This window comes from Zalophus californianus, chromosome 1 (genome assembly GCF_009762305.2).
Source record: "Zalophus californianus isolate mZalCal1 chromosome 1, mZalCal1.pri.v2, whole genome shotgun sequence".
NCBI classification, from domain to species: domain Eukaryota; kingdom Metazoa; phylum Chordata; class Mammalia; order Carnivora; family Otariidae; genus Zalophus; species Zalophus californianus.
The window spans coordinates 94,289,322-94,313,048 of record NC_045595.1 but is presented as its reverse complement, the minus strand read 5'-3'; the positions used below and the strand labels follow the sequence as shown (position 1 = coordinate 94,313,048).

Genomic DNA, 23,727 nt, shown 5'->3' with positions numbered 1-23,727 from the left:
CTCTTAAGAGTATGAGGATAAATCACAGCTTGATAAATTTATCCCTACATATCCACCCAGAATAATGCAGGCTTGCTTTTAGAACAACTAAAGATACTGACATTCTCAGGGCACAGGCTGGAAGTATACTCTTTATCTTCCTACCTCATCTTCATCCATGCATCTGGAATTATAATTATAGGTACTAATTATTGGGTACTTGCTATGTGCTGGGCACTGCTCTAAATGCTTTACTTGAATCGTCTCATTTGAAAATGAGTCTCCAGCTTATTCAATGTAAAGATAGTTGTGGAGACTATAATGGGGAGCCCAGGAAAAGAAGGATCTCCTAAGAATCTGACCTATTTTTTTTCTTACATAGTAACAAGTAGGTAATTAAATTGTGAAGATAAGCCTAAATTACACTAGGCTGACAGGTTAGCATACTAAGGTGTGTTTTTTTTTTTTTTTTTTTTTGCCTTCCATTATAAATTTTAACATCCTAATTTAAATATTGGCAGTGTTTAGGAGAATAGCTAAGTAGACAGGATACTGCCTCTACCCTTGCACCTCACAGCTCTTCTGTCTCTGTATTTATCTCTGTTCCTCTGCTGTGAAGTGACCTAATACTAATAGATTGTTTTATATTCTTCAAACCTTACATATACAAATACGTAAGTATATCCTTTCCCCTATTTTAACACAAATGGTAAAATACTACATATATGTGCTATATGTACTATACACACACTATACCTATTGCTTCAAACCTTTTATTCTCCTTTATACTATTTCCCAGAAATCATTCATATGAGTACATAAAGAGCTTTCTTATTTCTTTTTTGACCTTATTCCGCTATATGGATAACCCATACTTTAGTACCTTATGGTTAGACATTTAGATTGTTTATAATCTTTTACTATTACAAACATCACTTCAATAAATATCCATGTGCATGCATCTTTAAGAGCTAGATCACTTATGGAATGTCTGTACTGATGAACTTATATTATGAAAAAGATCAAGCACAATGCAATTAACATTAACTGTTCCCTGCCTCTTACAAGATACTGTAGTTTTTAATCCCTCAATTTCTTTGCCCCAGAAATTACAGGAAATAATTATTACAAAAGCAGCTCTTCCTCCTCCTCTCTGTGGTTATACATAGGATCGTGTAACAACAATTGCAATGAATGGAACCGTTGGCTGAACCAACTAGAGTAGGAGCTATCATTTGATTCTTATCAAGTCTCCCTTAGGTCTCTTCAAATAAACCCACATTGACCTGGGCTAGAGAGGCAACATCCATAGGGTGGGAAGCAAATAAGCCCTCAAGATTTTAAACTCCAAAAGATAGGTCTCAGAAGTTTGAGTAACCTGTTTAAGAAGTGGCAACAATTTAATATTACTAGTCTTTTTTTTTTTGCTCCTTAATAAATCAGGGAGAGAATTTCAAAGATATAATTAGGATTATATTAGTACTTAAGTTTTGGGGGGGGTCAAAAAGTACATGCCTAATTTTGACTGAGCAGGGTCTGGCACCTTGACTCTCACATTGTCCAAGGGACAAACGTATATGCAAAGTTGTGAATGAGTCTGAAAATTCTATTATAAATCCTATTTTAAGTCTATATGCAAATTGAACAGCATGAAAATAAAAGGTTTTTATGGTTAATAACTATACAGAGATCATCAGATCAGTTGTTTTCAAAGATTCATGCTGGTTAAGTCAGTAGAAAAATTAATATTTATATTAGGCTATTGGCACTGGGTTTATAAATGCTATATTTCCTAAGGTTTAGTTATATCTCAGAACACTCAAATTTGGTCATTTAATTACAGTGGCAAATGCTAATTACCAGGCTAAAAGAAAGCTCAGTTAAGGTGATTTTCTCTGATACCATCTTCAGCTCTGTTAGTGGCATGAAGATGCCTATAAATTCTTGCTCAGCATAAGATTCTCTCCAGCAAAAGAACTAATGATTTAATGGTTTTCTTTTATCCATTTCAGCTAAAAAGTACTGAGAAGTTTTAGATGAGCAAGCCTAAAGGGATTTAGAAATTTCTGATGAGTAATTCTAAAAGCTATTTGGGTAACTTCTGGAATGGGATTATTCAAACTTCTCATAATTTAACATAATTTGACATGTAGTAATTATACCTCCAGGTCCAATTTTCAGTGCCCCTTTGGGATTACCGTGGTTATAACTATTAGATGTTGTGCTCTCAAGCCCTTAGGTATAGACGCAGAAAGATTTTTAATGAGGCACAGGAGTTCAGGAGTATCCTCCTTTACCTATCTGCCAGGGCTGGGCTACAAGACTTCACTTCACTGTTAGAAAATTCTACACCCTATTAAGTTCAGCTCATTTTTAGGAAATTAATTGCAACAAAATTGTCAGTTTCTCAAAGCCTTTCTTTGCCCACTTCAAAAGATTAAGGGAGTGTTTGACATCCCTGGACCTATGAGTTGGCTTACACATGGTCAAGGCAATCTGGGAAGAGAAACTTCAAAGATTTTTGACAAAATCCTTAAATTCTAAATGTCTTAAATAGAACTGAATAGGCTGTGAAAGCCTGCTAGGATTTGGGAAGGAAGAGTTAAACAATTAAATTATAATGATATTTTTTCTGGAACCAAGTGATTTAATTTTCATTTATTTGGGCAACTGTTCTAAAATAGCATACATGTGTGATCTTGCTGGTTTCATATGTAGGTGTTCACTTCTCTTTCCTTTATTTTCTACAGTTCCCCAAACTCTTCATTTTATCTTTGTATTATAAATATAGGTAGATAAGTAATGCTGTCCGAAAAATTTATAGAATCATTAGAAGATAAACATTTGGTTAGAAATTGGCAAATGTGTAGAAATTATGAAAGATCTCAAATACACAATCTCCCATGGCTATCAAAAGACTACACTCAGTATGTAAACTATGAAACAAAGGAAGTAGCACTTTGCAGCACTCTTCAGTTTAGGTTGAGGCCCTTTTAGGAACAGAAATTTCTCTCAACAAAGAGCAGAGAAGAATCTCTCATTTCTCCTTGTATGAGATCACTTAAAACAATTTCCAACAATGAGGGTGTGGGGAAATAGTTTTGATCACACACTGCTGGTAGGAATATAAAAGGGCACAACCTCTATACAAGACAGTATGTGGTAAGATTACAAATGCACACATTCTTTGACTCAGCAATTTCATTTCTTATAAAATGTCTTACACAAGATATTTTTGCAGCATTGTTTTGTAATAATGTGAGACTGGAAACAAGGCAAATGTCCAACAGTAGAGAACTGGTTAAACAAATTATTGTGTATCTGTATAGTAAAATACTATACGGCTGTTGAAAAAAAAATGAGGGAGCTCCTTATGTACTTGTACATAAGTATCCCCATGTACTGATATGGAATAGCTTTCAAGATATGTTAAATGAAAAATTCAAAGTACAGGACTTAATGTATGGAATGCTACCATTTGTGTCCAAAAAAGGAGAAGGGAATATATACGTAGGTCTGCTTATATATAAAAACAGGGGAGGGGGGAGAATATACATAGGTCTGCATAATTATATATGTACAGGTTATCTCTGGGAGGACACACAAAGAAGGCACATCTCCGGGGACACAGAAGATTTTACATTACAGAGAACATTTATTCTGGTTCTTACTTTACAGCAGTGTGAGAAGATCTGACAGATGTACTCCTGGGTGTAGCGGGACCTGCTAAGTAGCGCCATGAGATGTGGTATCACTGTGGCATCCTGGAGTAGAAGGAAAAGAGAACACAGCAACAAGGAACTTAGGCACTGTGAATACATCTAACAAACTATTTCCATGAGCAGGTACATATGCAAGCTTCTTAATCACAGTAAATCAAGTCTCTTTAAAGAACACAGCAAAACAAAAACAAGAGAGTCACCAAAATTTTTAGGTAAAGGATGAGGGGCTTCAATATTCATCCTCAACAACAAAATACCAGAATGAGAAATTCTCAATCTCTCTCCCATAAACAGCCTATATCCCCACAATAAGACAAAATCATTTCAAAAGACTTGACAGAAATCTGTTGTGAAACCAAAATGTGAACTAATAAGATATATAATAACAAATAGCCTATAAGGAGGAATTACTGTATAAAAATAAAACTTGACAGTTTTGATCTCTGAGATGTTGTGGTATCAGTTACTCGTAAGAATCATAAGACTGTAGTTAGCTAATTTCAATTTTCACAAGATAATTTGCAAAATATCAACTCCTCACTTAGAGCATGTTCTCTGCCTATTGCTGAAACTTAGCAATATACAAGTTGGTGCAGTAGGAGAGAGGAGAATCTGCCCAATTTGCTGCAGGGCTCTCCAAGAATCTCCTTCTTAGGGTGCAAAGGGAATTAAAAGTTGAAAGGGTATTTGATCTGAACCACAGATGGAAAAGGAGACTTAGCTCAAGCCTCCTAGTCAATCCTGTCATAGTCCTAGAGCTACACTTCTCAAATATGAATGTGCATGCAAATTCCCAGGGGATAGTCATTATGTAGAGATTCTGATTCTATAGGTTTGGAGTAAGATCTAAGCTCCCAGATAAGGCTGATGTTGCTGGTCCATAGACCACACTTTGACATAAGACAACAGAGGGCAAGGAAGGAAACTTAAGAGTACCACTGTTGGCATGAACAAGATTTGGGGTTTCCTTACAAAGAAAAGAATGCCCCAAATCTTTAAGAGCTAAGTGAGAAAACAGAAGGCAGTTGATTCCCTCTAAGCAGAATCTTTCCCTTTGCTTATTAGTATAACCCTTTGTGTTATCACAAGCAGTTTAAAAACAAAATGAAAAATTTAGAAAACCCCAAAGAAAGTCAGGTACTAAATGTATAGAAAGAAAAGAGAGAAGATGAGAGTGTCAAGTACATGTCTATTTTATAGAGTGGGGAGGGGAAACTGATTCCATTGGCAGAAGACAGGGAAGCAGGTAGCAGCTAAAAAAGAACAGGCAATTGAAGGATGATATGAAAGCTTCTATTAAGCTCCTGAAATTACTTCCACCTCCTTTCTTTCCTCCATTGCTCTCTCATCTCTCAGTTTTCCTGTAATAACAGCTTCATCCCATTTCTTCACACCTGCCCCTTTCTGCCAATTGTCTTACAGATCTACAATTGATGGTTGATTAAACAAAGAACAGTTACATAATTTGCCCAAAGTCACCCAATTGATAAACAGGATTTCAAACTAGACATCCTACCTTCTTCTAAGTGGACTGCCCTGTTTTCAGTTTAGTGCCTAAGTTGCTGCGCCAGCTGGCTCTATACAATCCAACTCACAGACGGCAGTTAATTACACTAAAACACTACTCTCTGTCATAATCCCATCCAACATTCTTCACAGAGTCACCATTATCTCTGAGGCATAAAACAGACATTGTCACTGTGAAAGTCAATTAATGTCCCTGGGTCTTAAATTTTCTTATGTAAAAAAGTTAAGTTGGTGTAGACCAGTTTTCAAAATTATGTACCATGAACCATTAGTGGGCCATAAAATCATTTTGGAAAGCAAGGATAAAGGAGTTAAAACTGTTGGCCAGGACCAATTTCTCACTTACTGGGCTAGGGGTTGGAGAGTAACTTCTGGGTAAAGAAGACAGGTGATTGGTTTAATCTCTTTGTAAACATCACAATGGGACTTTCAGGGAAACAAACTGATATTTACCAGAAGGAGAGCCCTTCTCTGTATAAAGCTTTGAGGAGGATGTCCCCAATTTAGGACTGCTTACAGTAAACCAGTGGTCCTCATACAGCAGTCCATGGACCAGTAGCCTCTGAGTTACCTGGAAACTTGTTGGAAAAGCAAATTCTCAGGCCCTACCCCAGACTCACTGACTCAAAAAGTCTGGCAGGAGGCTCCAGCAATCTGTGCTTAATAAACCCTCCAGCTAATCGTGGTCCATTCTCAATTCTGAGAACTGTCGTAGTGAACAATACCAATTTATATGGCATCGCTCCCTGAAGAATACTGCACAAATCCCTGAGGTGTAAAATTGAGATGTTTCATAATTTAGAGCCTCCCTGCTGTGTAAAGTGACCCATGAACCTCACTTACAGACTTCATGTACCATTATGGGCCAGAGGAGCATGTATCTGATGTGGGGAGAATGGACTGTGGAGACTCGTGACATGCCCCTACCCCCGCTTCTGCTGCCTATGCCTCCTGATTGCTTATGCTCTTGAAATATTTGTAAAATGTGATTCTAGATAAGATCTCTGACTTATATATGTCCTATCTGACACTGTGATTGGCTCACAGAATCACAACCAGCATTTTTCTAAAAATGAGAAAGGAAGGATAGACTAGTAACCAGAGGGTATCACATTTATGGAACTGTTTTTGAAGACTGTCTCAGGAATATTCTCTCTTTCTCTCTCTCACTCACACACTCACACACACACACACACACACACACACAGACATACACACCGTGTGGCAATGGAAAATGTATTTCTTATCACGGACTGCAGATGAGAGTGTTTGAAAAACACTGGCCTGGATAATGTTCATTAAGACAGTCCCATGTAATCAACAGATTAAAAGGCCCCCTAGTAATCCCTAAGGTTTTTGAAAACTACTGAATGACTCCAAAGATCTCTGGATTCTCTCACACATATTCTCGGATTCTAGCCTGGCAAGTAAGCCTCCTGCAAGCCATTTCTGGTTCACTTCTTCTGTTGAAACAAACACTGATGCCCTTCCCACATTAGCCTATTCTGCCCACTGTTCTGCATCCTTTCTCTTACACAGATCTTTCCTAGAATGGCCTCTTTCCTCTCCACTTCTCTAAATGTTATCCATTATTCAAGATCCAGGTCAAATTCTCTGTAAAGCCTACTCTGCTGGATTTAACCTAAAGCGAGTACGTTAACTATACTGCCTTATTTTGATATTAAGAGATCAAAATGGGTCTTTTTAAAAAAATTTTTTGAAGCTTTTATTTATTTATTTGACAGAGACACAGCGAGAGAGGGAACACAAGCAGGGGGAGTGGGAGAGGGAGAAGCAGGCTTCCCGCTGAGCAGCGAGCCCGATGCGGGGCTCGATCCCAGGACCCTGGGATCATAACCTGAGCCAAAGGCAGACGTTTAACAACTGAGCCACCCAGGCGCCCCATGGGTCTTTTTTTTTTAAACAGCTTATAAATTCCTCAAGGTCTGATACTATCTTTCACTTCTTTATAATACCTAGAACATTCGATATTTGCAAATTGGCATGCTAGAACTGAAATACTTCTTGAGACTTTTCTGTAACACAGTTATGATGAGTTTTGAGATGCCGAGTAAGTAGAGGTATGCTGTTAGTGAAATGTAACCGATGATTCGAAAACTTCTAAAACTCACTGTATATAGTAGCTCCTCTGGAGTGACGGGACTGGTGAAGATGGTGCGCAGGCATCGGAGGCAAGCTTCAATGAACTTCAGGTCTGGAGATAGTAGTCCTATTAATAGAAAATGGACCTGAGACTCATCCTTTCAGTCCGTATTTTAAACACTGCAAACTGATTCTAATTTTTCCTTGTACAAAAATGACTTCCTTACATACCTTGCAGTAAGGCAGGGATAATATGGCAATCTAAAAGAGACTTGACATTGTTTTCAGTACCCATAGCAAGACTTCCCAATACCACTGCACATTCAGTTTTCAGCTCTGTACTTGAGGTTTCTTGCTGAAGCAAGTACAACAATCTAAAAAGAAGGAATTTGATAAAGAGGAGACAAAACAATTAAACAAAAGTAAATTAGCTAAAAGTAATGTGACAGAAAAATGCTACCAATATATCCCACTAAAAATATGGTTGGTGAGCTAATAGAAGGTTAGGAAATGACCATTTGTTTATATCAGCTACTAATTTAGAAAAGGAATATTTGGGTAAAAAAATCAAGAGAGACTTTCTTCATTTTGATCAAAAGGACTATTATGTATAATCTTAGAGTTTATCAGAACAATTACTCTGGAAGTTCTCCACAGGTACACACAAAACAGCACTACAGTCCATGTTATCTGCCACTCCAGGATACCAAGACTGAGAACCTTCAATGCCAAGTACTGTCGGATCTAAAATTTAGACTAGAAAGGGACCTGCACTATCCAGAGGTATGGTTCAGAGATCACAGACGTTTAGCCTAGAGGGAACATTCAGAATCCTTGTGCAGCTCTTCAAGCAAGGGAAACTCATCTTTCTCCAATTTTCCCATTTGGGGAATCAGGAGATCCTTCCATTTCCATTCCAGCCCTGCCTGCTGAGCAACTACTCCCCAAACTCTAATCATCCACCACTTATGACCACCTCCTTTATGTTTTAAGGTGGAACACTCATGCTCCTTAAAGTACATTTATATACACTGAACACTAATCCCCTAAGAAAGGCTACTGAGAGCTTTATGGTTACCAAAGTATATATTTGAGATCAGTTACGATAAAAACAATAAAACCATCAATCCTGTATCAAAAGACAGGAATGAAGAAAAAGAAAAACCAAAACATTAAAAAACTTATAGCAACTGCACATAAAACTTAGTTCTGAGTAGCAAAGGCAAAGAGAAAGTTATACAACTATCATCGTCTACCAGAAAGAAATTCAGTTCATTAGAAAAAAGACCAAACTTTCTAAGTTAAAAAACAGCAAATTCTAAAAATCAGAAATTAAAAAAAGAAAAGCAGGATTAAAAATCTAGCAGGATTTTTTTAATTCAAAAAAGGCTTTGAGAATCCTAAGAAATTATTATCCAATCATACAAAACTGCCAAGGCGGGACGTCTGGGTGGCTCAGTCGGTTAAGCGTCTGCCTTCGGCTCAGGTCACGATCCCAATGTCCTGGGATCGAGTCCCGCATCAGGCTCCTTGTTTAGCGGGTAGCCTGCTTCTTCCTCTGCTTGCCACTCCCCCTGCTTGTGCACGCGCGCGTGGTCTCTCTCTGACAAATAAAATCTTTAAAACAAAAAACAAAAAAACTGGCCAAGGCTCTGAGGAGATAAAGAATCAGGCTGGTGTATATCATCTATCTACCCAACACATCCTTTTATTGCAGGGTCAATGATCTTCCCCTGAATTTCCAAAAAGTATTAATACATTTGCTTTATATTCCGTTCTCTGGTACTTAAAAATTTCTAAAGAAATGCTTCATATATTTCAAAGCATTTATTTTAAAAATTAAGAGACTTTCAAAAATAGGATAGACAATACAGAAAAAAGATGGGTCTTATGGATGAGAATGAGAAATACATTAGAAACTTAGTATGAATATCAGAAAAGGGATTGATAGCAAACATACCTTGGAACAGCTCCTAAAACAATGAGATTGGCTTTCTGCTTGTTGTTTCCAATTACAGCATTTTTCATGTCTCTGAATTCAGGGGAAGAGAAAAGGGTAAGGTATGTTGAGACATCACAGAAAAATCAGTAATCAATTCATTCTGCTTTATCTTTATTATGTAACATCTTGTACTGGCAAATATAGTAGTTAGTGACAGTCAAATCCACCTGAGTACCAAAGAGAAGGAACAGAGATAGGTGCTGAATGAGCCTGGGAGCTGTAAAACAGGACAGTGTGGGAGTGGGGAAAGTGGGAGATACCCTGAGTACTTGTAAAAGACTTCCAATAAAAAGCATGTTGAGTTCTTCAGAAAAGGCCCACACAATGTATCTGACCTTGTTTCAGGGATCATGACTTTGTCCCTTTCTTTCCTCTTTTTCTGACTTCTTTGAACTGAGTATTTCTTATGATTCCATTTTATCTCCTTTATTGCCTTATTAGTTGTGCCTCTTTAAGTTTTATTGTTTTTTTAGCGGTTGTTTTACAATTTACAATATGTATCTTTTAACTTATCACAGTCAGTCTTCAAGGGATAGTATCTCATTTCATTTGTTTTTTAAGAGTCTTGCAAGCATATACTTCCATTTCTCCATCAATTCTTTGTGCTATTACTGTCATATATATTTTATTTTTTAATTGGTTAGAAATAACAATATAGTTACTATTTTTTACTTAAGCAGCCAATTACCTTTTAAAGAGATTAAAAAATAAGAAAAAATCTTTTATATTTCCCACATATTCACCAGTATTTTTTATTGTAGCTATACTCAGATCAGGAGTAAAACTCTATTCCACAAGAAGAGTATCTCTATGAATGACCAATTGGTTCACAAACACTGATTGGTCCCAAAGGACAGGTAGAGAAAAAATAAATGGCTCAAAATAAACCTAGTACTACTAATAAAATGATTAATAAGAAATACCCTAATTGGTCAGTAGTGCTATCTTAATATAAAACACTAGAACACTATGTGATTCTATATAGCAGTGGTTCTCAAAGTGGGGAAGAGAGGATTAAAGCCCCATAGGGGCCTTTCAGAAGTTTATGAGGGTGTCTGGAAATTTCTGGCCACAGTTTTACAATTAGAAAGCGTTTTTGTACAGTTTTAAAGAAACCTGTATTTTTCGGTATTGCATCTGGCCCTCTAAATAAAAAAAGGAAATTATACTTTTTATTAGAAATCATTTCATTTTGGAAAATCAGACCACCTAGCACAGGGGCCACTCCCAGTATTGGAGTTATCAATACCAAACACTTACATACAGAAACATTATAAATTATCTTTAAAAAGATAATTTTTAAATTTAAAAAAATTTTTAAAAAGATAATTTTCCTCCCTTATAAGCAGAAAAGGCGTTACATTATTTTTGTAGTTACGTATGTGAGGAGTTATATTATTATAGATTTAATTTCAAGGTAGTACCGTGGTCATTAAGAAATGTTTGTTGGGGGGGGAGTCAGGTTTGACTGTGTTAAGACCATTGCTACAGAGCCTCAAAGTTCTTAGTTCACACATTTCTTTCATATCCCAAAATAAGTTCCCCTACATTCTCACACGCATCTCTTCTGACTCTTTTAGGTGGCAACAGTCTAACGTATATAGGAAATTTTTTGCCAACTTTGAAACTTAGAATTCTAAAAAATTCTATTATTGGCAAACCATGATCTTGTAGAAAAACAAAGTAGAAAACAGGAGAAAAAGTTACTTTAAAAAATCAACAACTAAATGTTATAGTCAGCATGTGTTTCCAATACCAACCAAATTCACTGGCATTAAAAACCCTGGTAATAATTATAATGCCCTTTCTCCTTAATTACCTTCTTCAATTATGGCAGAAGAATATTGCTATGATGCAGTGATCTGATGAAAGCTGATTCTCGCCACAAGTTTTTGAATGGCATTTTCACAAGTTTTGAGCCAAATACTATTGGCCTAGTCTTCCAGTAGCTCAGTGGAGCTGAGGGTAGGTCTATTTTTTTCAGGGCCTGATCTAGTTCTCTCTGTAAACTATCACTCAGATCTTCCATATGGTTCACAGGGGATAAGTAGGAGTATTTTTTTGTTTATGGGGACTTAGCTGAATGTAGCTTACTAGGGTTTTGACCAAGTTCTGATAGACAACTATAAAATTATGTGATATCAAAGCCTCATTTAGCAAAGCATAGTAGGTGAAACTATACATCTAGGCTTCTGCCTCCTTATACAAATTTACTTCCCAATCATCAGCTTATAGACCCTAACTTAGCAGTTCGCTATTTATTTTCATCTTCTTTCCTTCTCTTAATGTGTTCTGTCTATACTAATGTAGTACATCCATTTGTCCAGCAGCTATCTATTGAGAGTCTATTTTGTGCCAGGTGCCATTCTGGATGCTCTCTCTATTCTGGAACTCCCAACAGGAACATTTCCCCAGATTTCTCTCCATTCTTCCTAAACTAAGCAAAAATGAGGTGTCCCCACATTACCTTATAAACACGTTCCAAATATCTGAAGCCATGGAAAAGTAAATGTTTTTATAGACAAAAATAAACAAAAACCCCTCCAAAACCAATTTCCAGTTCTCTTAATAGTTTACAAAGAAGACATGAAGGAGGCAATTGGTAGTTATATAGTAAATGCGACTGAAGAGAATTAATAAAATGGACCAATGTCTAAAGAAATTAATTCTTGCTGTGGTTCTAATAAATAAAATATATCAATGCTACATAAAAAAGAAAAGACGTTAACACCCCCAGCAAATAAATTCTATTCAGTTGTTACTATAAAGGGATACTAGATCTTTTCTATGAAACAGTTACAGCCAAAGAGATAATAATCATCACATACACCCATCTTTAGCAGATCTAAATATGGTATAGGATTCAATTTCAGAGCCAGCCAGAGTGGAGCTATTCTCTCCCTCTCTCTCTCATTTCCTTATCCCCTCCCCCTCATACTTTGCCCTGGCTACCTTTACTCATCTTTCAGGTCTGACCTTAGACAATAATTTCACTTCCTCCAGGAAGCTTGCCCTGACAACTTCCAGGTCTGGGTTAGGTGTCCCAGCTAGCTGCCCTCTATCATAGCACCCTCATTACTTTGTTAGGATAGAAGTCTGTTTCCTCTTGACAGGCAAGAAAGCCAGTCTGACCTGAAAATATCAGGCAACTTACTATTGATGGATCACAACATGCACCATATAGAAATCCACCCATACTTCTGTAAAATATAGCCTCATAATTATCATCCAAGATGAGGGCACAATAAAATTATACAAAACTTATATACTGCTTTGAAGTTTAACAAAGCATTCCATATCCATTACTTTATGTAATCTTCATCATAACCTTGAGTAATATTAACCCCATTTTACCGATGAGGAAGCTAAGACTCAGGTTTGGGCTTTTCTCAGAGCTCCACATTAAATGACAGAGCCAGTTTCAACCCATGTCTTTTATGCCAAGTGTTTTTTCCATTACCTCCAGCATATCAGGTATTCAGAACAAACTGACTGAAAAGAAGTGAGCTAACATATTTCCTTTTTCCTCCCATGTTTCAATTTTACATTTTTATACAAAATGAAAAAGGATTTCTACCTTTCAATTAAAGACATCCTTTTCCCAGTAGATCAAAGGAATATATCTTGTATCTACCAACTTTTAATGTTAGAGAGAAAAAATGCCTTACTTATATACTCCTGAAATTCAACAATTAAGTTTTGAGCTCAGCACTGTGTTAGGCTCTATGGATACAAAAGCATCACATAATGGGATGCTTGAAGAGTTTACAATCTCCTTGAGGAGATAAAAATAACACTAGCAATGTAAGACAGTGCTATATTATAAATCGAGTGCTTATATGGCTGAGGTAAGTAGATGATCAGACAAGCTTAACAGGTTTTGAAGCAATGGTAGAACTAAATGAACCTTAGAAAACGGCCGGGATTTGGACAGTGAATGGGAAAGGCAAATGGAAAAGCCATTCATAGAAGACAATACTGGAAATGAATACATCATATTTCTGAGGCAAGACCAGGAGCCTGGATTGAAAAGAAGTGTCCCTTTAAGGTGGGAACATTAAGCAGAGCATAAAAAAAGTGACAGGAAGAAGAGACAAACTAAAGGGGGATGGATAAAGGAGCAGTCATGTTTCCATCAGAAAAAGGATATGAAGAAAGCAGTGACTAAGGAAGACAAAATGAATATGGGATGGACAGGAATGCAGAGAATACTACAGTCAAGAGAGGCAACTAAATGGCTGATGCCTTTCCTCTGTGGTCCCAAGATTGCCCTGGGCTTATGACTAACATAGCATTCACTAACCAAACTATAATGGACTATCTATTTAGCTATCTGATTCCTTCATTAGACTTTTGGATCCTCCAGAGCAGTGACTACATTATTCATTCTTACATACTCTTACCCCATCACAATGCTTATTAGCACGCTGTAGACACTCAACAAATGTTTGTTGAAGGAATTATGCAATCCATCCAGGTATCTAGTTATGTGAGACTGACTAGGATGGCAGCCACAGGAATCACTAAGACAGAAGACATTCTGAGGGGAAGCAGTTAACAAGATGATTTGATGGGTACAGGAAATGTGATATGTGACATGTCTTGAGTGACTACTTCAAGTCTGAGTTCCTAGATGCAGAGAACTAGGAAGCTTAGAAAATAAATCCCTTAACAAGACAAGGATCTATCTTGATTTTGGACACATGAATAATCTTTCAGGTAAGATAAAAACACCCAGGTGGAAAAACTAAAAAGTAAGCCTTGGGGATATCCCACTCTTTGAGGATGGGAGAAGAAGCCAATATTATTATGTTACAAAAATGAATTTGCCACAGAACATTCTCAGTTAAAATCTAGCTAAAAACTTTTATTTGTCCACTAATAAATGGACTCAAGAGGCATCTACTTTCACATGGAGGCTAACCTTTCTACTTCCTTTCTTTACTCTGAAAGAGATTAATTTTCAGTAGGTAGAGAAAAAGGCTCAACTATTAAACCAACATGTACAGTGCCTACCAGAACTTATATCTAAATTAGAATATCAGGATGGTGACCAAAACCAAGAAAGTTGAGGCACCGGGGTGGCTCAGTTGGTTAAGCATTTGACTCTTGATTGCAGCTCAGGTCCTGATCTCAGAGTTCTGAGACTGAGCCCTGTGTGGGGCTCCAAACTGGGTATGAAGTCTGCTTAAGATTCTCTCTCTCCCTCTCTCTCTGCACCCTCCACCCACCTCTCTCCCTCTCTTTAAAAAAAAAAAAAAAAATTAAAACCAAGACAGAAAGTAAACACTGCACTTTACAATTAAAACAATAGGAAAAAAATTTTAAAGAACTGAGATCTAGACCTGCTGGAGAAATAGTTTCAGTCAGTCAGTCAAAACAGCATAAATTTTAAATGAAAACCTAGTATCTAGAACCAGAAAATGATCTTTAAGATCATAGAAGGCTGAAGCCACAAGCTAAAGATCATTTTGAACCAGTATTACTTTTCACTTACCTGAAGAAGCTCCTATTTGGAATACTGTACATTCAATCCTTGGTCTAACTGATGCGAAGTAGCCAAAAAATACACTGGATACTGAAAACTACAATCTGAGTATAAAGTTTGACCTACTTCTGAAAACTCACTGGTCCTAAGATATCCGTAAAATAAGGAGAAATATACATTTGTGGGTAGCTAGAATAAGGCAACATGATAAACAACTTACAAAACTATCTGGACTTGGAAAATTACAAACATACTCGCTGCTCTGTCCCTGTAATTATAATTAATTATGATGTCTTTTTGGAGAATGTAACATCCAAACATCCAAGTATAATAAGCTTTCTGCTATCCGGCATGGTTAGGGAGTGAGATATGCTCATATTCTAATTAAGTTACCATTGCCACAAGTGAACTGCCAACTGTAAAAGAATTAGATAATGGTGATCTATTATCCAAACCAAAGCTATTTCTAAGATAAGTCTTTGATCCAAGAGGCACTTGAGAAATTTACAGTGAACTTCACATTTCAACTCAACTGAGGCATGTATTGTGCACCTACTATATGTATAAGTTGAAAAGAACTGAGAATCGATGGTAATTTAATCCTTTCTTATAAACAAGTTACCCTGTTGTGTAGATTTTTGGAATGTACATGGTGTTAGATACAGTTCCAGTTTGTATAAATACTAGCTCAGAAATCAGAAATATGTTTAATTCTTTATCAATGTGTGATTACAAATCACCTTACATTCTCCAAAAATGAAGAATACAATATAGGAACTACATTAAAATAAATGCAGTTTTAACAAATAATAAATATTTTAATACATATAATCATTCCAAAGAACATCAAAAATGTTACATTATAATATGGCAGCATACAGTTAAATGTTCTACAAATATGACAAGACAGATATATACACACACATATGCATACAAATATACAGCTATTCTTGATATTCAAAGTTAATACCACATACAAACAGCTTATCTATCTGTGTGTAAAACTATGTCAATCTGATCTAATAATTTTTGGAAAAACTTGCCACCCTTTTAAACAGACTGAATTGTCTCAGAATACACAGGTTTAAACAAGTAAGACTCAGAGTCACTCCATTTCATTTGGTATATGGTCATCTTTATTTATGTTTATCTGTAACATTTTTAAAGTAACTGACAGGATTATTTCTTTTGAATTATTCCGAAAATTATCCTTTAAAATTTCTCAAAATCCAAAGCCTTCATTTTATGAAAGCTCTTATCTTTAGTTCATGCAAGAAAAATGGAACCTGTCTATGTTCTACTAAAACCAGAGGTACATAATTTCCTGGAACCAGAAAAATCAAGTAATCATTACCAAAATAAACTTATATCATCAGTACATTAAAATACTTCAGAAAATATTTTTTAGAAGTGGATACTTGGTGAAAATCACCCAACAATTCTACAGTACCCTCAACTGCCTGCCTGAGATTACCAAGAGATCCAGTCTAGTTTCCTAGTTCTATTCAACTTGGAAACTACAAAGACAGCCACATTGACTTTTATCACCTTTTGCTCTTCAACACAGGGCCATGTAGTGATATCTGTTGATCTTTTCCAGAGAGTCACTAATGTAAAAACCAGATCAGGTGCTCTAATTTATTAGATATTTTTTTTAAAAATCACAGTATTAAGCAGCTTTGACTTTATCTACATAAACAGTTGAATAGTTTTCTTCTTCAACTAGGAGATTTAACATCGTTGAGCTAATACATTAGCAACTTCACCAAAAAAATATCCTGTAACTGTTTAAGGTAATATACAGATCTGTCTCCTAGAGGAAGCTCAGAATTTGCAATGCAGTGTAGTTTCTTTGATATAGCTACTCTGTTTCGGTTCCAAAGGCTATAATTCATGACCTACACAACGGACCTCCCTGTTTTCTCTGTTCGTATCTATCTTATATCCTACCTAATGATCCTCGATTCAGTTATGTATTTGAAACTTTGCTCTTTTAGAATCTGATTCTGTATTCAAACCTTTGATACAATATAATCATTTAAATTTATACCAAATATTGTACAACTAATAAAAGTTATTTCTAGAGAATTCCTCATTCTTCAACAATGAAAATTAAGCACTTCTGTTGCTGAACAGTAATTTTCAATAACGGCACATTCACTAACTATGTAAAATGGTCCTTTGTGACATGGGTTAGCTACAAAGAAGTTCCCTATATGTATGGGTAGGACTGTGGCTCTAACATGGCTGAGCAGATTATAGACCATGATGAGAAGTCCTTACTTGCCTTTAATTTCAATTTTGTTTTTCCTGCTGGTATGTTTTATATGTTCACAATCCTTATTAAGAAAAATCAAGCTTATAGCTAGAAAAATGATAAAACTCTGGTTGTCTCATAGCTAAAGCTAGTTGCCAATTTTTAAAATGTCTTTCCAATTGGATATTTTGGACTCAAAGCTGATTACTTCAGCTTCTACCTTCTCTTTTCTTAAAGTTAGGAGGGTACCTTTGGTTGTTTACACTGTGTGGCTACTTCCCTTCTACCTACCTATTTTGGTCTAGTAATGGTCTCTGTATGACTCAATGGTAGCTATGTAATGTGTATAAAAGAGAAAAAAATTGGTCAACTCTCTTCCTAAACCTCATTTTGGTTCCCCCTTTCCTCTATCAATACTGTATTATTTTAGTACTAGACAAGGTTACTTAAGAATAAAATGTTAAAAATATAGTTCACTTTTTATTCTCTTGACTACGTACAATTAATTTTCAGACAGTGACAAAGTTTAGGAAAATAGTAAGTAAGAAAGAATAAATTTTTCTCTGGGGAAAGGGACACTTTATCAAATCACACTACACATATCCATATAAGGCTAGCTCTATTCTGACATAAAGTAAAAAGATTTGGGGTGATCTGTGCCTTTCCAATTTTAAACAGATTTTACTATTGTAAGTAGCAGTCACGTTTATATGTTATCACTTGCATTCTCGTCTGAATTAAGAATTCTAGCCCCCCCACCATCTCCATCAGTTTGAATTGTTTCCGTTTGATGTTGTTTTTCTTTCTCTTCTTTGAAAAGAATCATCTTATTTTTGAAGTTGTGTTAAATTAGGGTCAATAATGATTAATCACTTCAGTGCCAATTTGTGGTTATCAACATACCAAGCACTGGATTTTAAATTTCTAACTCAATTCTTACAACTTGGTAAGATGGACATATTATTCTCCCTCTAGAGATGATGAAGTTGAGGCTCAAGGATATTAAGTAACTTGCTCCAGCACACAGCTAGGAAAAGCCTCCAGTAGGAAATGTCAGAACCAAGAATTCAACCTCTTGTCCAACTCCAAAGCCCATAATCTTTGTACTCCACCATCCCTCCACAAAAATTTTGCTCATCTGTCTTAGCTAACAGTTTAGTGTCCTAAACTTGATAACTTTTTTAAGAGGTGCTAAGGCCATCAAACTTCACCTTAGCCTGTTTGTTACAATATACTCTTTCCACTGTTTTTTATGCCTTATTTATCAATTTTCAAGAAGCTACAGTGTTCTTCGGGAAATGAGAAATTTCACAGAGTGACAAGTAACACCTGAATTAGCTACTCATTTCTGATACAAGATAAAAGTCTTTCACACAGAAATCTTGACAAAATTAGCTTTTCTCCTAAATAACCGCTCTAGCAATCATAATAAAAATAATGATACATCATCTCTGTCACTCATGGAACACTTAATGGGTCTGACATTTTCAACTGAACTATTTATTGAACAATCCTAAATGATATCGAGGATTACTAATATACAAAACTGTCTGGCTGTGTGTGGGGAGTGTCTGCCTAAGGAGGAGTGTTAATTTATTTAATAGATGGATTTAATAACACTTTTTCTGGTAATAATCAAACTAGTCTACAAATGGGGCTGATTAAATCATTACAAAGTCTCCTAGTGAAGGGGACAAAGGCAAGGTCAACATAATGAGAAAATAAGAACTGTAATCTCCTGATTCTGTAAACTGAGAAAATGTGAAGTAAGGTGTCAAGTATGCCAGGTGGGTCTACATCCAGCTCCTCCCCTTCTTTTCCAGCTCAATTTGAATAGTCAAGCATCCTTACTCACTTTTATCTTGCCTCTACCCTACAAATCCACATCCCCAAGACATGCCTTATACAATGCGCTTTTTTGGGGGGAAGATAGGGGGGAGTGGTTTGAATAAGAATTACAATCTGTAGATACTTCTATAAAGAAAGCATCCTCGCCTTGCCATGACTGAGCAAAAGTTAAACTGAAAAGTACTATTTGGCTGATGACACTAACAGGGTAAGAGAATAATACAGGGACTCATGTGTGCCCTCACTGCTATACCAAACATCCTGACCCTTTTTTGTTTCCTCCTTCCCCTGGACACAGTTCAAGCCTGTGGGCGCTCCATGTTTGCCAACGCTAATAGGAGTCTTAGGCTAGACCTTCTCCCCTAGAAGTCATGTGTCGAGAGCATAATAATCTGCTCTTAGGATAGAGAATTCATCTTTCAATCACTTGCAATCTTATCACACTTATCTGACTTAAGTTTTTAAAAATATTAACACCTCGGGTCTGTTGCTTAAAAATGTTTCCTCACATTAAACACTAGGGAATTTTGGAGGAAAAAAATGGGCATTCAGATTATCAAGAATTTAGATTTCCAATGACTGCTTTCTGAACTCTGAGATTTAAAACATCAGTAGGAGATTCAAGCCTTATAGCCAGTGAGTTAACCAAAAACAAAATAAAACAAAAAACCCTACTGATGTATTCTCCCACTCTTTACAATTATAAAAGATCATCAGTTTTATTCCTTTGCTTTTGTTGGATATAAAAGTCACAAAAGCATTCTCTAAAAACATGTTTTAAAATGATAAAACAAGTATTCTACAAAAAAGTAAGTTAACCATGTCAGTGAACAACTATCAGACAACTCTTTACAGTACAATAGTAAAGTCATGAATGTCGGGGATCCTTCTAAAACAGAAGAAAAAAGTTTTAACCCCGCATTTTCAGAATTATAATATTTGGCAAATTCAAACACAAAAACAAACAAGACTAAAAAAACAAAACAAAACAAAAAAAGACTTTTTGATAGACTCTTAAATACATACTACTTACATGACACCTTGTAGAACTTTCTGGGGATCAGGGTCAAATAGCCTGTCAACATAGTGGCGACTGCTAGCTGTTACTTCCTAGAAAGTGGGGGGAAAAATTATGACATCTGAAGCCATGCAAATCACAAATTCACAGCATCACCCACAACATCAAATAGCTATTTCATCTAATTTAAGGCAGATGCATTAGAATGTCTATAAAATACTTAATATATTAAATCATTCTGAGAAAAGTATGTGACAAGATAAATAAGATGGGGAAGAAAGAGAACACCTTGTTTTCCCTAAAACCGTAACTAGACAGTGGGATCTTTGTGGTGAGCCCTGCAAGCTTTGCCAACAGAAGAACTGGGCATAAGTGTTAAGAAGCAAGGTAAGTTTCTTAATCAACTGTTGGATGTCACCTTCATATGAACAACAGATAGGAATGTTGCTTCTGTTTAGTACCCACTAAAGGGAGAGAAAATCTGGCTCTCAGAAAGGAAAAAAGGGGTAGCACTTCATAAAAAGTCCAAGGGGGTAGTCCATATGCAAGAGGAAGACTTTCAGACTGACACAGAGAAGCTACACTGATAGGAAGCAGACATGTGTAAACATAAAAACTAAAGTAAATGAGTTGTCGTGCTTTCTGTGAGGGAAAAGCAATTAAGAATTAGAGAGATTTAGGGGTGCCTGGGTTAGTTAAGCATCTGACTCTTGATTTCGGCTCAGGTCATGATCTTAGGGTCCTGGGATAGAGTGAGCAATGCTCTGTGTTCAGTGGGGAGTCTACTTGAGACTCCTCCTCTGCCTCTCCCCCACCAAATAAATAAATCTTTTTTAAAAAGAGAGAGATTTATTAAGCCCAACAGAGTGGTCTAGTCTGAAGTGGCTGAGGCTACATAGAAGGGGAGCGTTAGAACATAAAGAAGAAAGGCAGACACCTCCTTTTATTTGTATTGTGGAGTTTCCTCTATTATGTTATTTCTTATAAATACTTATTTGGAGGAGTAATATTTTTTATATTTAATTTTCATTTCTTTTTTTTTAAGATTTTCTTTTAGTAAGTAATCTCTACACCCAAGGTGGGGCTCAAACTCACAATCCTGAAGTCAAGTCGCATGCTCTACCACCTGAACCAGCCAGGCGCCTCATTTTTTAAAACAAAGAACATATGTTTAAGAACCAGAGAAAAAGAATTTTCATCCCTTCTGTTTCTTTCTGAGGCCTGCTGAAATATGCTCATGTACTGCCATCCATTCGTCATGAATTAGCATCGAGAGGAAGAAATACTGTTCCAGTTTACCCAGAACCCCTGATCAGAAACAGTTAACTGACAAGACACAGTGCCAGCTTAAACTCCTGAGTCACCAAAAGTATCTCTGGAGAAAAAGTGCATAAATTCCAATTTTCTGAGAATATAATTAATTCAAAATCAAAATATTTTTTCCTATTATGAGCTTACTACCAAAATATCCTCATAGGCAACCCAAATACCTACTTTTAGTGTGCACTCCATTTATAAAGAACAAACAGGGGCAGCAAACAAGCAAAACTGATAGAAATACTTGTGCCCAACAGGATTCCATTAAAGTACCTGATAATAGGATCTGGTTTACTCAAAATAACAGAACCACAGAGTTAGAAGGATTCTTAATAAGTATTTGTCCCAATCCCTAGGGCGCCTGGGTGGCTCAGCCCGTTGAACGTCTGCCTTCGACTCAGGTCATGATCCCAGGGTCCTGGGATCGAGGCCAGTGTTGGGCTCCCTGCTCAGCAGGGAGTCTGCTTCTCCCTCTCCCTCTGCCCCTCCACCTGCTTGTATGTTCTCTCTCTCTCTCTCAAATAAATACAATCTTAAAAAAAAAAGTTTCATAATTAAAAAAGTATTTATCCCAATCTCTTAGTTAACAAATGAGGGATGGATCTTTACCCTGATGCCAGATTGTCAAAGTTTAAGTAGGGACGCAAATAACTGTACAAATACATCAAGAAATAATATATCAAGAGCAAAATCCAGAGTAAAACTGAAAACAGTATTCCTGTAATACAAACAGATGAGTTTCATCACTCCCTTTGAATACACGTGCTTCCCTGGCTTTCCAACATACTAAATTCTTCTGAGTCCCTCAGAACCTTAGCCTCCCTTCTATCTAGGGATTGATCTTGGATTTTACTATTCCTCTTCACATACTCTCTCACAGCTCTGTATCTCTTGCCTCTCAATGTGGTTTAGAAAAAGACACTTGGGCTTAAGACCTGCATCTTAAACAACATAAGTTTTGCCCATTAACAGCAACTCTCTTTACTGCTCTGTACTTGGTTCATTCAATTTTACAAGCACTGAGTACCTACTATATGCAAGGCACTGAGGAAAGCATTAAAGATTTTTAAATGAATAAGGCATGGTCCCTGTCCTCAAGAATTCATTTTCTATTGTAATTATGTTTACATGTTTATGTTCCCTACTAGAATACAAAACAGAAGTATACATACATACAGGCAGCACTGAGGAGGGAGTTAATAAACTAGGAGAATCAGCGATGAAGACTCCTTAGAGGAGTTGGTTTTGGAAAACAAATAAGAGTGCACGAGACTGGACAAGGAAGAAATCAGTGTCCCAATCACAGCCATAGCACATGTGAAGCCAACACCCATATACCATCAGCAAGTATATACCAGTTGCTAGCACTGACAAAGAAGGGAAGGTAGATGCCACGAAGAATATAAAACACAGAAGGCTAATCAACAGATGGCCCATAATTGGAATACAGATTGTCTTTTGGTCAAAGTTCTATGCTAGGTGCCAAAGAAGATCCAAAAGGCTATTATGGCAGAATTTTGCATTTAAGGAGCTTACAATCTCTAAGGGGGTCAAGTCATGTATACAGACATACAAAAAAAAAACAAAACAATCCTCTGAGCTGCCTAAGTAGCAGTGAGCTGAGGGGATACAGTCACTTATTCAATTTTACTCTATGCTTCTGCCTAACATATTCATTGATTTTTCTGTATGGAACAATTCTCATATTTCACTGCTTCCCTTTGTAGATCAGGTCACCTCTCCCCTCTCAGCCCTCGTCTCCCTTCTTTCAAAAGGCAACCTGGAAATGTAAGAATTTGAGACAGAAGGCAAATGGTATAGTTATTAAACAAACTGGTCAGGAAAAGCTTCTCTAAGAAGGTGACATTTGAGCAAAGACCTGAAGAAGATGAAGGATGAAGTCATGTAGCCACCTGGGGGCAAAGCTTTTTAGGCAAAGAGAACACCAAATGCAAAGGCTCTGAAATGGGAAGTGTCTGCTGTGATCAAAGAACAGGGGGCCATTATTATAGTTGGTACAGAATGAGTGAAGGAGAAAGCCACAGAAGATAAGGTCAGAGAAGAGGGGCCAGATGGTAAAGAGCTACATTGTCTAATATGATAGCCACTGGCCTCATATGGCTATTGAGCATTTGAACTGTAGCTAAGAACTGAATTTTAATTTTTTTAACTTTAATTAATATTTTAAATTTAAAAACCAATACTGGATTCAGTTATTAGAAAACCTTGAAGAATGTTTAGAATTACTTGGGTATGCAAATCTACTTGTTCAACTGTAAATTTTATGAAACCTAAATGCCAATCAAGTATTTCCCATCAAAATTTGGCATCCAAATTGTATAAAATACACACCAGATTTTGAAGACTTACTATAAAAAAGTAAAATAATTCATTTAATAATTCCTTATATTGATTACTGTTGAAATAACATACAATATATTGGTTTAAGTTAGATGTATTAAGATT

The 23,727-nt window shown here is 36.4% G+C and overlaps 1 protein-coding gene across 2 annotated transcripts in view; it reads right to left on the bottom strand.

The window, feature by feature from the left end:
- Positions 1 to 23,727, bottom strand: part of ARMC8 (armadillo repeat containing 8) — a 120,293-nt gene that overhangs the window by 71,404 nt on the left and 25,162 nt on the right. For both annotated transcript variants that reach the window (XM_027586619.2, XM_027586618.2), the window contains exons 2-6: positions 19,960 to 20,036; positions 9,292 to 9,363; positions 7,563 to 7,705; positions 7,361 to 7,458; positions 3,651 to 3,743 (exon numbers count right to left, since the gene is read on the bottom strand). In XM_027586619.2, coding sequence (XP_027442420.1) covers positions 3,651 to 3,743; positions 7,361 to 7,458; positions 7,563 to 7,705; positions 9,292 to 9,363; positions 19,960 to 20,036 — 483 coding nt within the window. The remainder of the gene's footprint in view (positions 1 to 3,650; positions 3,744 to 7,360; positions 7,459 to 7,562; positions 7,706 to 9,291; positions 9,364 to 19,959; positions 20,037 to 23,727) is intronic.